This window comes from Brachypodium distachyon, chromosome 4 (genome assembly GCF_000005505.3).
Source record: "Brachypodium distachyon strain Bd21 chromosome 4, Brachypodium_distachyon_v3.0, whole genome shotgun sequence".
Taxonomy (NCBI): Eukaryota; Viridiplantae; Streptophyta; class Magnoliopsida; order Poales; family Poaceae; genus Brachypodium; species Brachypodium distachyon.
Window position 1 is genome coordinate 36,270,907 of NC_016134.3, and position 14,711 is coordinate 36,285,617.

The 14,711-nt window shown below is 45.5% G+C and overlaps 1 protein-coding gene across 1 annotated transcript; it reads left to right on the forward strand.

Annotated features, from left to right (window-relative positions):
• The first annotated feature begins 318 nt into the window (after nt 1-318).
• On the forward strand, nt 319-4,173 carry LOC100845338 (AP2-like ethylene-responsive transcription factor At1g16060). Its single transcript, XM_003578094.4, has 8 exons — nt 319-824; nt 911-993; nt 1,148-1,156; nt 1,325-1,413; nt 1,809-1,882; nt 2,061-2,111; nt 2,204-2,280; nt 3,229-4,173. The coding sequence occupies exons 1-8, from the start codon at nt 637-639 to the stop codon at nt 3,837-3,839; spliced, it is 1,182 nt and encodes a 393-aa protein (XP_003578142.1). The 5' UTR covers nt 319-636; the 3' UTR covers nt 3,840-4,173.
• Nucleotides 4,174-14,711: the final 10,538 nt, after the last annotated feature.

Sequence of the window (14,711 nt, forward strand, 5' to 3'; positions counted from 1 at the left end):
TTGCATTTTTGAATAACAACATGCTAGCGTAATTTAAATGCATGACGCTGTTCCTTCTGGGTTTCTATCGTGAGGCTACTTTTTATCCAGGCCAAGTTTGCGCCATGTGGCAGCTCTTGACCCACCTTCCCTGTCAAAATGAAGATCCTGAACAGTTTGATTTGGGAGAGACACCGTTTCAGAACTTCTTAAATCCAGATAACCAACAGAATGCAAATTATATAACCGAATAAAAACCAGGGGCACGACACCCAGTTTAATTAGCATCGAGATTCGGGGACCGCTGACACCAGCAGTCCGTCCGAAGTTAAGGTAGCGACAAGCGGAGGCCGCTCTTCGACGGCCAATCAGATCGAGATCGACAAGAAGTTTCCTTTCCGAGCGCGCCGGCCGGCTGATACCTGCCATCTCTCTCTCTTCCTCTCCTGCGCATTTGGCGCTTGCCCTGCTCCCCAAAATCGCCAACTAATCCCGCTGCCGCCCATCACCACACCTTCTCCTCCTCCATCTCTCCCTCCCTGCAGTCTCTTCTACTCAAACGCACATCTTTAAAACGGCCACCTCCCCGTGCCACCATAGTTGGCCACCCACCTAGCTCCATCGATCTCCTCCAATCCTCACGCACACAGTAACACAATGGCAAAGCCCCGCAAGAACTCCGCCGCCGCCAACAACAACAACAACGACAACAGCACCAACGCTAACAACGCCGTCGCCGAGGCTGCGGCGGCGGATGTGCGCGCGAAGCCGAAGAAGCGCACCCGGAAGAGCGTGCCGCGGGAGTCCCCCTCGCAGCGCAGCTCCATCTACCGCGGCGTTACACGGTATAAAAGCTTTCGCAAAGCCGACGCCTGCACTGTGCTCCAGCCGCAGCAAGATTAGCTAACGTACAACTAGCTGATGATCGCAGGCACCGGTGGACGGGGCGGTTCGAGGCGCACCTGTGGGACAAGAACAGCTGGAACGAGTCCCAGAACAAGAAGGGCAAGCAAGGTTCGTACATACTAATTCCTTCAACCAAATAAATAAATTCCTTATCCTTTGCTTTGTTGTTGTTGTTGTTGTTGTTAATCGATCAGTTAATCAACTGTATTTTATTTATTTTTGGTCTGATCTTTGTCTACTTGTTTGTTGTTGGTGCATGCAGTTTACCTCGGTGAGGCTCTCGAGTCACGGCCTTGGCATGAGACGGCCGGGCGGGGCTCTCTCTACTCCTCCTCCTCCTCCTCACTCCATATTACAAAGAAAAAGAAAAAAAATACTTTAGCCCACCACGAATAACTAATTATACTTCCCAATATTGATCTGGATGTTGGCGTTGCAGGAGCATACGACGAGGAGGAGGCAGCGGCCCGGGCGTATGACTTGGCGGCATTGAAATACTGGGGCCCCGACACCATCCTCAACTTCCCGGTAGGCCACCGTGTGCCACACAAAATTTACTCACTGTACATTGCAGTCCGGTAGTGTGACACTATAGTTGAGTAGGGCTAACGGAGCAGGAGTTTTCCTATTCCGTTGATCAGAAGAGTCCCCCGCTAGCTTCAATTCTTGGCTCCTCGATCTAGAAATGAATTCGGCCATGTGGCCTCTTGCTCATGGAAATAAAAGCATGATCCGATGCAGCTGAGAAGTTAGTGTAAACATCGCACGATGTGCTTCTGTCCTGCAATCGATGTTTTTTATTTCAAAAAGGGGGATAAACCTCGGTTTTTTCATCGATCGATGCACATAGCCATCTGCAATCGAAAAATGCCTCTTTCTTTTAGTTATTTTGCATTTATCGTGTATTCTTAATTTATTTGCAGCTATCTGTATACGATGATGAGTTGAAAGAAATGGAGGGGCAGTCAAGGGAAGAGTATATTGGGTCCCTGAGGAGGTAACTAATTCTCAGAGCAAAACAAATATTTCTGAACGTAGCTCACTCTTCGTTGAGTTTCTCTGAAAATTCATGAGAAATTAACAAACCAAATATCCTAAACTAGAAGTTGGGAATTAAAGATGAATTATATCCATGTTTCGACAAGAATATTTATGTCCACGTGATTTCTTCGCAGGAAAAGTAGCGGGTTCTCAAGAGGAGTCTCCAAGTACCGCGGTGTCGCCAGGTAAATTGATCGTCCTAACATCCGAACTTCTTCTCTCCAAACCGCCTAAAAGCGTGAAAACTTAACTTAACATATGGATTCAATATTGACAGGCATCACCACAACGGGAGATGGGAGGCCCGGATCGGCCGTGTTTTCGGCAACAAGTATCTCTACCTCGGCACCTACGGTACCTTCAATTTCCTTGACAAAACCATTCATCTTAGACCTACTTAACCACACAACACTAGTGGATTATAGATCAGGAAGACAGAAACCAGCACCCCCAACGACCTCCATAAATCCAGCCGTACGTGATGAGATTGTCCATGAAAGCCAAATCTGAGTCGTAGTACTATTAAGTGCAAGTCGCTCAGGGCAGTGTACTGCAGCCTATACACTCCTACAACTAGCAGTACTGTACCATCAGTGTACGTAAATCGGTAAATGGTTAATTACAGTGAGTCAGTGACGAATATGCCCTCACGTGAAAGCACATTCTGCCTGCCCGGATAAACTCCCAACCAATTGCTGCACAGCTGCACCCAGCGGAGCCCTGTTTCTTCGTTACTGCTGTTAATCAGGAGTAGATTAATTGGACTGCAGCTAATTAATGTTGAGTGCAACACAAGAGTCAATCCTGAATTCTATATCGCTGCGTATATGTACGACTTCTGTGATGGGATAGCATAGCACCAAAGAGGCAGCCGGCTCAAGGAGCCGAGCGCGTGTTAGTTTGTATTTTGCGGCGAGCGAATGTGATGTTGGGGAATCAGAAAAAAGAGATCAGCACCCAAAAATTCTTCGTGTAAATCATAAGGTCATAAACTCCACACGTGAAACGGGAAAGATGCGCCGGGTAAAAATAATCGATTACGGATGCGCCCCCACAATTTCAAGTCCGGTTAGTTGGGGGATTAGATGCCATGACTCCGACACCTGCACCTTCCAACTGTCCCCCCATTGCATTGCACCGGTCGAAGGCGATTAGTGCTCCATTAATATTAATCCAAAGATTAGCTCAGTCCACACGACACACACCACACATGTCGAGGATTATAACGAAAAGCAGCGTGATTTGATCGTGTTCTTGCTTTAATTAATTGATTGATTGAATGAATCTATTGCACACCCGCAGCGACGCAGGAGGAGGCCGCGATGGCGTACGACATGGCGGCGATCGAGTACCGCGGCCTGAACGCCGTCACCAACTTCGACCTCAGCCGCTACATCAAGTGGCTCCGCCCCGGCGGCGGCGTCGACTCGGCTGCCGCCGCCGCCGCCCGCAACCCGCACCCGATGCTGGCCGGCCTGGCGACCCAGGAGGAGTTACCAGCGATCGATCACCTCCTCGACGGCATGGCGTTCCAGCAGCACGGCCTCCATTCTTCTTCGGCGGCGGCGGCAGCAGCGCAGGAGTTCCCCCTGCCGCCGGCGCTCGGCCACGCCCCCACGACGTCGGCGCTGAGCCTCCTGCTGCAGTCGCCCAAGTTCAAGGAGATGATCGAGCGGACGTCCGCCGCGGAGACGACGACGACGGCCACGACGACGTCGTCGTCTTCGTCCCCGCGTCCGGCGGCGTCGCCGCAGTGCAGCTTCCCGGAGGACATCCAGACCTTCTTCGGGTGCGACGACGGCGTGGGCGTGGGAGTCGGTGCAGTGGGATACACCGACGTGGACGGCCTCTTCTTCGGGGACCTCTCCGCGTACGCGTCGTCGACGGCGTTCCATTTCGAGCTCGACTTGTGATGATCGATAGATCGCGGCAGCGCCGCCGCTGGACCATTCATTAATTTATTCCAATTGGGTTGGGAATTTTGTCAATAGGAGGATCACAAGATTCACAAAGAAGAAACAGAATCAGACAAGAGGACAGGACAAGATAACAGAGAATTTTTACGGTGCCAGTGACTGAGGACTGAGAATTTATTTAAAGATTGTATTTTTTGTTCTTTCCTTCTTTCCCTTTGGTACAAGTCAGAAGTAGGGTAAGCTAAGCAGGAGAGATTGTTTGATTTGTTCCCTGAAAGGAAAAAAAACAATAAGGAGCTATCGGATATAGCTATATCCATATATTTTCACATGAAACTCCATGATCGCAGGCAAGCCTGGGTCAACTTTCAGGAGCATGATGGCTTCTGCAAAGTGGTTCACCCCTGGCCCTGCTTCCAGCGTTCTCGAAGCTGCATGTTAATTGCACGCACCTATACGTACATAACACGGCTGCAAGTTGAGGATGAGGAGGAGAGGGTCCTTGCCCAAATGCCCAGCACGTGCCAACACGCGTGGTACTGCACTGTTAGTCCGTGCAACGCCCACCACGGCCACGGCATCAATGTGTTGCTTGCTGTGGATCTCAGGAAGCAGGAACATAAAATGTGCTTGCTGTCACCTGTCAGGGAGAAGACGCTGTGGGTCACCGTGACAGCCTCCCTGGCGTTCTGGCCAATGCATGACGAGGTCGCCGACTCGCCGTGGCAGTGGCAGCTACTCGACCGTTCTGCACCACGGAATGCAGTGGCCGGCGTTTGGTTGGTACGGCGCCCGGCGGGGGCGGGTGTGTTATACTAACTGACGTGTCTCGGACACTCTTGGCTGCTGGGAACATGCTTTGCGTGCAGCCGTGCAGGAGACGTGTTTGTGTTTCGAACGTATCGTCGCTTTGTCGGTACTGGTTTGGTGCTCTGCTCTAGCAGCTGAAGGACGATGGGCTGCTTTTGTCTCTTTGCCGCTGCCTTGTGTAGTTGTGGGCGTGCGCGGCGGAGGGAGCGAAGCGAGAGTCGAGTCAGAAACGTTTGTCTCTTCTCGTTCTCGCGCTGGGAACTTGGGAAAGAAACATGAAGCCAAACCGAGAGAAATCCGTGCCGTTCGCAAAAAGAAAGAGCAATCCGTGCTACGATATATGGCTGACTGGGCCATTTCTCAAGTGTTGGGCCGGGCCGGGCCTCACGATATGACATCCACCCAATTCTTGTCGAAAATTCTTGTGTTTACCCTTTGTAAGGCAAAATATTAGGAGAAAACGCCCAACAGGTGAAAACCTGGAAACTTGCAACGGCAGCCGTTGGATCCGATTTGTACGGCTCAGATCGGACGTGGGAATGCAACCTGCCACTTAAACGCAGTTTTACGGAAAACCCTCTGACATTTGCGCTAATGCTGAAACTAGGAGGTCAGGGCCCTGTGAACTGCTCGTCTCCCCCGATTCGATTTGGTCAAACTCCCCCGATTCGATCCCCACCGGCGCCAGCGACCTGGAGACCCAACCCTCGGCGGACGGCGACCAACGGCGGCCCTGCTCCCGTAGCGCGCGACGACGACCGGACTCCTCGGTGGCGTCCTGCGTCGCGCTGGAGGCGGCAACGCTGACCGCACGCGTTGGCGGCGGCGGCGGCGGCGGCGGGAGGGACCACACGTGGCGGTGGCGGTGGCGGCTACCTACGCGGCTCCTCGGCCTGTCCTGTGCGACAGAAACTCTGCTACTCGGCGACCCGACGCTGCACCACGCCCCTGTTGTTTGCTGAATCTACTGTCTGCTTGATGTTATCTGAAGCCATGATGTTTGAAGCTGTGTTATCTAAAGTTTATGATGTGCTGAAGCTGTACATAATTTTTTTGTGACATTGTTTGGTAGCTGAATCAATTCTCTTAGATGCTTTTCTGTACACTGAAGCAATTTGGATGCAAAGAATATTTGCAAGAAGAACTCTTGCAAGAATGTGATTGTAAGGGAATTTTTTTGCTGTACACTGAATCATTTTGGATGTAAAAATTTGTAATTGCAGATTTGTTTAGTGAAATCAATGTGACTGTACAAGGATTACTTGAATGAGTGTGAACAGGGAATGTTTGCTGTTTTACTCATTTGCTATTGTCGCCAAAATCTGTGGATTACTTGAATGAATGAATAATGTGCATCTACAGGGACTGTTTGCTGTTTTACTGATTTGCTATTGTTGCCAGAATCTGTGGATTACTTGGATGTAAAGATCTGTTAATAGTGAGGCATGATGCATAGCTGAAAACTAAAATATTTGTTCAGTTCTGAAACAGTTTCATGCAACACCAGAAAAGATGGGCAAAATATAGTTGAATTCTTCATCTTCTTCCATGGTTTCAGATAACACACAGCTAGATAACACACAACTAGGCATGAATGATACACAGAATGTGAATCTACTGGAATTTTTTGTTCTGTTGCTAAAACACGTAAGCTCTTGGACAGGTTGACACTTCTGACATGAGCTCCTGGATATGTTGGAGCTTAAAAAAAAACCTATAGTTCGACATGAATTGATTAGCATTGTGTGTGAGCATACGTTTGGAGAGAAAAATAAATTTTGTGCATATGACAAATACCTGTATTTCTTAATTTTTGTTAGGACAATTAGGGCTGTCATGGAAGGCAACTTGCTTACACTTCTTGCACATTCTAGGCACTTTATATTTCTGTCCACCAACATCTTTCTTCCCGTTTCCATTCTTTTTTCGAGTCCCTTCTCCATCCTTATTTTGGTGTCCACCCTTGTCTAAGTGTCCCTTAATTTTTTTGCATCTACCCTTTGTACGGACATCAGTTGGAGGATGAATCTCAACTTGGTTAGGAATACTACAACCAATGTATGCCTCGAATTCATCTTCTCTACTAGGACAATTTGCAGCAACCCGTTGAGACATGTTTCTTTTCATGTCAAGAAGAGTGTTTCTCAATGCTTCCAATTCTTCAGGAGATTGTTCAGCCAACCTGATTGTGTCATCTAGTGTTTGGTGTATTTCAGAAACCATTTTCCTTTTTTTCAGATATAAGGAACTACTTTCATTCTCTTCAAGCAAGTTGCCATAGCTATAATATAGTTCCCTCCTGTTGACCGTTTTCTTCCACCTATCCAGAATAAAATGGCTAGGGAGCTCATTCACCTTTGCACCTCTCAAAGCCACTATGATATGTCAACATGGAATTCCACGTGTTTCAAATAACATGCAAGAGCATTGACCACTCATGGATGTTGTGTTAAATTGAACTTGACGAGACTTGGAAGAATGGTCATGACCTATAATCGTGGTTCTCACATCACCTTCACATGATATGTTTTCAATCAAGTAATGATCTCTAGCTGCACACACCTCCTTCTGAAAAGATTTGAAAACAGCATGGGTGAATAACAAACAAGAATGCTTCTCAATCTCCCAGGATGTAATCAATGGAGGCGTAGAATTGAAGCATTCATGGTCAGCCTTGAGTTCATTCTGACGTTGTTCTTCTAAGGCTGTACCAATCCTAATCCAGAACTCCACCAAAGCATGTTTGAAACCAATGAAGTGGTTGAAAAAAGAGTTAGCACTCTCTGACCTTGAAGTGGTCCTTAGAATCTCAGCCAAGAATACACCTCTGAAGTATGCTGGTATCCATGATTCACATATTTCATATCTCCTAGCAAACCATGTGTGGTCCTGGAGTCCAAATTCAGAAATCATGGAAGACCATTTTGCCTCAAATTCATCTGGATTTTCAGAGCCCCATACACATGAGTTAACAGTACTGTAGAAATGTTCATCATCTCTCAGTGGAGGGCCAACCTTTTCTGGGAGCTTTCTCATTATGTGCCACATGCATAACCTATGGACAGTGTTAGGCATAACTTCTTCTAATGTAATCTTCATGCTTTGGTCTTCATCAGTTACTATGAGCCTTGGTGCAACCCCATCCATTGCTTTCAAAAATGTTTCAAACACCCATTTATATGACTCTACCTTCTCACTAACAATCAAGGCGGCACCATAAAAGACAGATGCCATGTGGTGGTTTATTCCCGTGAATGGGCAAAAAATCATGTTGTATTGGTTGGTGCTATAAGTAGAGTCAAAAGACACCATCTCTCCAAACAAAGCATAATTCTTCCTACATATAGCATCAGCCCAGAACACATGTGTGAGCCGTTTCTTATCATCAAGAACGTACTCAAAGAAGAACCCTGGGTTCAACTACTTCCTCTTCATGAGGTTGTCAAGGAACATTTGAGCATCCGAATCCTTGAAAGCACTTCTCATGTCACGATGATAATTCTGCATATCTCTCTTTGTGCACCCCACAAACTCAAATCCACCCTCACCAACACGAAGCAATCGAAAGGCCCCAGATGTGCCAATGCTAGCTGCGTGACATGTGAATAGTGTGCTTTTGGCCTTTCTACTGACTTGTCTGTTAGACCTGATTAAATGCTACTTCCTTGGTGTGACAAATTCATGAGTGTGCTTTTCGTGAAAGTATGATATTTGATATTTGTCATCCTTCGTACGCTTCACGGTTATCATGGCCTCACACCCACATCTAGTGATTTTCCTAACATGTTTTTTTTTTCTTCTCTCCATTCAAACTCAGCTTACGTTCCTCCTCTTTCTTTGATCGGATGCCTGATTTTGCGCAAAGAAAGCGCCTCCAGACTACCCCATTATCAATGGTCTCCTTCTTCTGCCCAATTCGAACCGAAAATCCAACATTATGTGCATAAGCCTTGTAAAACTCTTCAACTGCTTCCATACTATCGAATTCCATACCTACAGCTGGCTTTAATTTTTCATCACATTCCGGTGTACACGATGAACCCTAAAAATTACAACTCCTGTTAGTCATACAAGCTGATAATTATTAGAGAAATTTGTGATAATGATACTCACACAAATTGGGCCACTGGAAGCTCTCTTTTTTGGTGTACTAAAGCTATCCAAAATGATCGGGGGAGGATGCATTTCTGTATCATGGCCTCCTTCCTCGTTGCTATCAGGGGTTTCGAAAACCACATTGCAGCCAAGCTAATAAGAAAACAACCATTGCAGTGAGCAATTTGAATCAACTAATGAAGAAGAAAAGCACCATCAAAGAATTCCAATGCTTACCTGTGCACTAGTACCAGGAGTCAGGAGCGTGGAAGGGGACAAAGGCTCATTGATGGTTTTGCTTATGACGAGTGGTAGTGAAGCGCGCTCAGAAGGGTGAGTCACGACCGGCGTAGCGCAATGGCTCATGGCCAGGGCCAATGGACGTCGGGGGATCACGGACGGGGCCGGTGGAGGTCGGGGGATCATGGCCGGCGTCCAGTGAGTGCTCCCAAACATGGACGGAGGAGGTCCAGTGCTCCCGTATGTGGATGGCGGAAGGACAGTGCCATATGGGACCGGCGGAGGGCGAGGGATGGAGGTAGGCAATCGGCGGGCGCTCCCGAAGGTGGTTGGTGAAGGGACGACGGTCACGTAGGAGGCCTGCTGAGGGCGGGGGATCACGGCTGTAGTACGGAGAGCGCTCCCATCGGTTTCCAGCGAAAGCCTAGAGCGCCGAAACATGGCCGGTGGAGTTCCAGCGCCGGCGGTTGGAGCTTGAGGCTCCATGGCGATCTCACGATCGATCTGGAAGACGGATCGTTTTCCAATGGCAAATCGTTACCAGCATTAGCGCAAATGTCAGGGGTTTTTCCGTAAAACTGCGTTTAAGTGGCAGGTTGCATTCCCACGTCCGATCTGAGCCATACAAATCGGATCCAACGGCTGATCCAACGGCTGCCGTTGCAAGTTTCCAGGTTTTCACATGTTGGGCGTTTTCACATGATATTTTGCCTTGTTGTAAAATCAAACATTTTTTTCTTGCTTGCTCATATGTTTTCGAATCTCGTGGGAAACGAAATGCTATGACATCTAACTCTTGTGTTTTTACTATTCACGCACCGAAAAATCCCGCGAGTCAAAGCAGGGGTCTAGGCCTTTAGGGTTCATCTTTCCAAACATCTTCTTCCTCCTAAACTCCTTCCCCTTATCCTTTCTCACAAGCTCCTCTGCTCTTGTCAATCCTTCTGCCATATTTGGTAGTGCTCGAGCGTTCGCCCCCACTAAAACTCAGGACCGAAACGTCTGGCCTGAAGTTTTCCATTAAATGGTTAATTATACTAAATAATTGAAAAAAAACATATGCATGCATTGTGTTGAGTCGAGGACATACAGCGGAACACATAGGGTAGTATGATCACCATCGTAACTCTCATCTAGGTTCAATCAACCTTGTTAATTTCTCTAGTATCGACTATATAGATGACCATTTCTCAAGTGGAACAGTTCAGAGCATATAGGATATAGCATGTGTCCTGTGTACAAATGGGAGACGTACACTAGAGTGGAATATATTGATGCATGCATAGTGCTTGTTCCGGAATCGACCAGCCCATAAAATACGAACAGTAATTAAAGTAAGGGCAAAACCGACTGACGTTGATCGCTACTGGCACGAGCGCACGCAAGTCGCTGGTGAACGCAGGCAGCATATATACGTACAGTTTGTTCCTTGTTTCAAGTGGTACCAGCTAGCTAGAGCCGCTGCGGTCTGTCTTTCGTGAGTTGTCTTCGAGAATGATATTTAGGTGAGTTACGTATATTTACTCGATGGCGTGGGAGAGAGGTACCCGCAGTCATCAACTAATTTTATCAGTGGTTTTCGATCTATTAGCAAGTTGGCAGAATTAATATTTTCTTCAGATTGACGTAGTTATTTTATTTGTAAAAAGTGTAATTAATAGAGAAAAAGTTTTACTAATTTATTCCTCAAATTATTGGACGATTCTGGATTCAGTATCTTGACTAACTTATAAATTGAACAAATTTAGTCTTTTTGTTTAGTCAAAGTGGTATAACGGATAACATGAAGATAGTTTTCCTTAGTCTCTCCAGGAAAAAAAAGGTGACGACATAGTGGGCAAAATAAATAGAGGAAAAGAAATTTTAAAATCTATACAAAAAAGTTAGTTCAGATAAATAAGAGGAAATATATTTCTTAAATAACTGAAATCTAGTAAAAAATACTGATTCTTTTTTTCAAAAACAAAATGTTTAATTTTTTTTATTGGGAATCATGTATTTGTAAAAGAGAAGTAAAAACACAAGTATTAGAGAAGGAAAATCGAGAAAACAACAACCAATTCAGGAACAACAAGGTGATTTTTCATTGTTCATTAATTATTTGTTAGTTTTATCAGATTTTTCTCATAATACATTTAAGTCTAATTTTCCAAAAAAAACATCTGAACATTTGAATTGGTTTGTTTTGCAAAATATTGTTTATTGCTTAACTCAGATTGCGTATCTAGTTTTTCACAGATTTCTACTTTCTGGCTTAACCATATTTCTCAAAGTTTTTTGCCTTGATTTTAAACGATTTTTCTAAACAGAAATTGATTCTTTTTGGTGACCAGGCTAGCTACTACTTGTGGTCTGCCACTTTTACTAATTCGGGATGCAAACAATTTTACCTGATTTTCAAAAGAATAGAGTCTGAGATGCTTAGTCTTGAGGCTCTAAAACTAGACTAAATCGATCCATATAAAATTGGGAATCTGAGAAATGTATATTTCGTCCCTCAACTTGTCAAAAAATACGCAAATGGTCACTCAACTTTTCTTTCGCGTGCTGTTCATCCCAGACTGTTATGTTAAAACTGGATATTAATGGTCCCTCGAGCTCGGCCCATCCAAAACAGTATTATTGTCGAAATATCTTGGTTTTGGCCTTCATAATTATATGTCAGCCTGGCAAGATATAGCATGACTTCTCTTTTAGCCACCGCTTCAATTTATTTTCGCCAGAAAGACAAAAAAACTAAGTCTGTGGCAATTTCGAGGCGAAAACGATGACACATCAGCACCTGTACCACTTCACTTTGGGCGAGCGATCATTTTTGTCCAGTCTCAACAATCGAGGGACGAAAAATATCACAAATAAGTTGAGAAATCATTTGCGTACTTTTCGGCAATTTAGAGGACAAAAACAGACGTTTTGTAACAAAAGAAAAACTTCTTCCTATACAGTTTTGAGACGTGTACTACTGTTTGACGAAAACAAAACAAATAGATGACAAACACACAGTATATACGAGAACCCTGTATCTTTATTGATCATTGTATTGAATACAAAGTACATGGTACATGCTCCTGCAGGAGTTTGCCTTCTGCGACTATGCTTAAGGAGTATCTGACTAGCAGATTGCGTGTGGTCCGCTGATTCCTGGCGCGTTTGCAAGCAGCCGGTTAATTACATCTGCAGGATCAAGTTAATTACATCTGCAGGATCAAGTTAATTACATCTGCAGGATCAAGCCTGCAGAATACGCCCGATTAAGCTGCGCTGATGGTCGTCGTTGAATTTTGGGTTGCTCGTCCAGATGCATATGATTTTTATAAATATGGTGCGGGTGTCCGGCTTTGTTTTGCCGATACCTGGTCACGTGTATATATTGGCATGTTGGTATTGCCAATAGGATTTGTTGTTGATGAAGGGGATGACTTTCGCCTCGTTTGTGCCCAGTCGTGTATCCACCTTGACTTCATCGAGTCCGGACATGTGTATGTTGCTTTTGCCTCGTCGGTGCCCAGCAACGGAGTGTCCAATCCTATAAATTTATGACATGTCGATATATTCATGACCTGGCCTCGGCAGGTCAGGATCTCATCCAACCTCGTCGGTCCTAAATGTGATCGATTATTTTGTAGTTTAGATGTTTGATGAAGCATGCCTTTTATATCCATGGCCAACATGATGAGGCAATTGGTCCATGGTCGTATTAGCGTGTAGCTGGTTCAATCTAGCATCTGTTTTTGGATGATCTAAATTAACAGCTTTGCACGCTATACTCTTTTCACAAATTCTGCATGGCCGACGTGATGAAGCGGTCGCGCCATGGTCATAGGTATATATTGAGATACTTTTAACACTTGGTGTGTTGTTTTTCATATGCTTCGCAAAGCCGACATTGATGAGGCTGTCGCGTTATGGTCGTATAAATGCATAGCTGATTCTAACACCCATCTTGGATGGTCCAGAGAAGCAGCCATGTATGCTATTGATTTTCTCTTCCATCAAGTAAAACCATGATTTGGCCTGATCTATAATATCTTACCATGAACGGACACGAGCTGGAGCACCATCTTGGTGAAACGTAGTCTTGTTGAAGATGTGTTGTCGTTGCCGCCGCCGGCTCGCGGCTGGCCGATCTTGTTAGGAGCTTGGTGAATTTTTAATGGCTAGATGAAAGATGAGGCAGGGGCGTGCGTGTGCGTCGAGCGTCCGCCTCCTCTCTCCAACCTCTAAAACCTTTTCTTATTTGTGGAGATGCATTTGGTAGATTGATTTTGGTCTCATGGCTTCGTCTCCCGGCGAGCTCCTCGGGTGCACTTACGTGCGCCGGCCGGAGCTTCCTGCCTGTTTTTCTCTTCCTCTCTAAGGCCTGCCCTTATGCGTGATGATGGTGTGCTCCTTTATATAGCCAGGAGAACGCCGCCGAAGGTCGTTGGCGATCAGCCGAGTATCTCGTGGAAGTTGGGCCAGCTGCGAACCATTTTTCTCATCTCGTTGCACCTGAATCAATATCTAAACTGCATGGAGGTCTGCACCGCTGCACGTCAGGTGGATAAGCATGACATGAGCTAGGCAAGCAGTCGACTGAAAGATAACAACGGCCATCAGGCTATGCGTGCTGATGCCTTGACGTACGAACTGGGCTTGATTAGGCCAGCCCATTAAGCCTAGGTAATTAATCAGCTTAATCCCTTTTAAAATATCATGCACGTGCAAGCAGCCCATTGAGGCTAGGCGAGTACCATGCATGTGCAAGCTCTTGTGCAATCGATGATGGCAAAAATACAACATCCCTTTATTAATTTATTCCTTTATTTTTTATGGCATATTGGCCTCATAAATAAAAGGTGACAAAATATCATCTCACAACTACAGTACCCTAATAAATATAAATTTGATTCTGTGGCTTCAAAAAAATAAAACAATTGCGCCGTAAATGTGCATATCCATGCATGTTGTGTGCATTACGTCGGTTTCGATGAATCGTTCATTATGCGGGTCGAACAAGAATTACTGCTTGATAACGTGTGTTAGGAGGCTTGGAGCATATACGAGCAGTATTGGTATCCATGCAAGCAGCCGCATCAAATAAATTCTGACCGGATTCTGTCAGAATATTATATACACAGGGTGTCGATCTCGTTTCTGCTTGGCTCAAGCTGCTGCGCAGCATCGCGCAAACTCCAAATCTGGGCCAAGTCATTCTTTTGTTCTTTCTTTCTGATAGGGCCAGATCATTCTTTTGGAACTAAGGAAATGGTAGTGGAGTAGTACCAAATAAAGAGCTCCTAAAGGATGGAAACAGTAGAATTTTCTCTGTCCAATAAAAGATGTCTTAAGTTTGTCAAAATTTGCATGTATCTAGACATGACTTAGTGTATAGATACATTCAAATTTGGTCAAACTTGAGACATTCTTTGTTAGACGGAGGAGATAGGAATGATCCATCTTTTTATGCAGTGTTCTTCCTAACTGCAGGGAGAGGCCAGGATCTATTCCTTAGTGACACTATGTTTTGGAGGTGAAACTTTTTTTTTGCGGGGAGGAGATGACACTTGTTGAAGATGAAACAAAGGAATATTCTACACGCACCTACTTGGTTTCGTGACAGAATCGACGAACCTCGATGGACCTAGCTAGAGTCTTGGTTCCAGCGCGTCCAGATTCGCGAGCAACGGACATGCCGTAACGTGCATATATATCCACGCATGCTTCATCGTACGTACGTTTTGG

What these genes read in the sequence shown, in the direction of transcription:
- LOC100845338 (XM_003578094.4), top strand. Translation starts at nt 637, where the DNA reads ATGGCAAAGCCCCGCAAGAACTCCGCCGCCGCCAACAACAACAACAAC. An exon ending in ATCTACCGCGGCGTTACACG is followed by an intron (nt 825 to 910) that starts GTATAAAAGCTT and finishes TGATGATCGCAG; the next exon opens with GCACCGGTGGACGGGGCGGT. An exon ending in ACACCATCCTCAACTTCCCG is followed by an intron (nt 1,414 to 1,808) that starts GTAGGCCACCGT and finishes ATTTATTTGCAG; the next exon opens with CTATCTGTATACGATGATGA.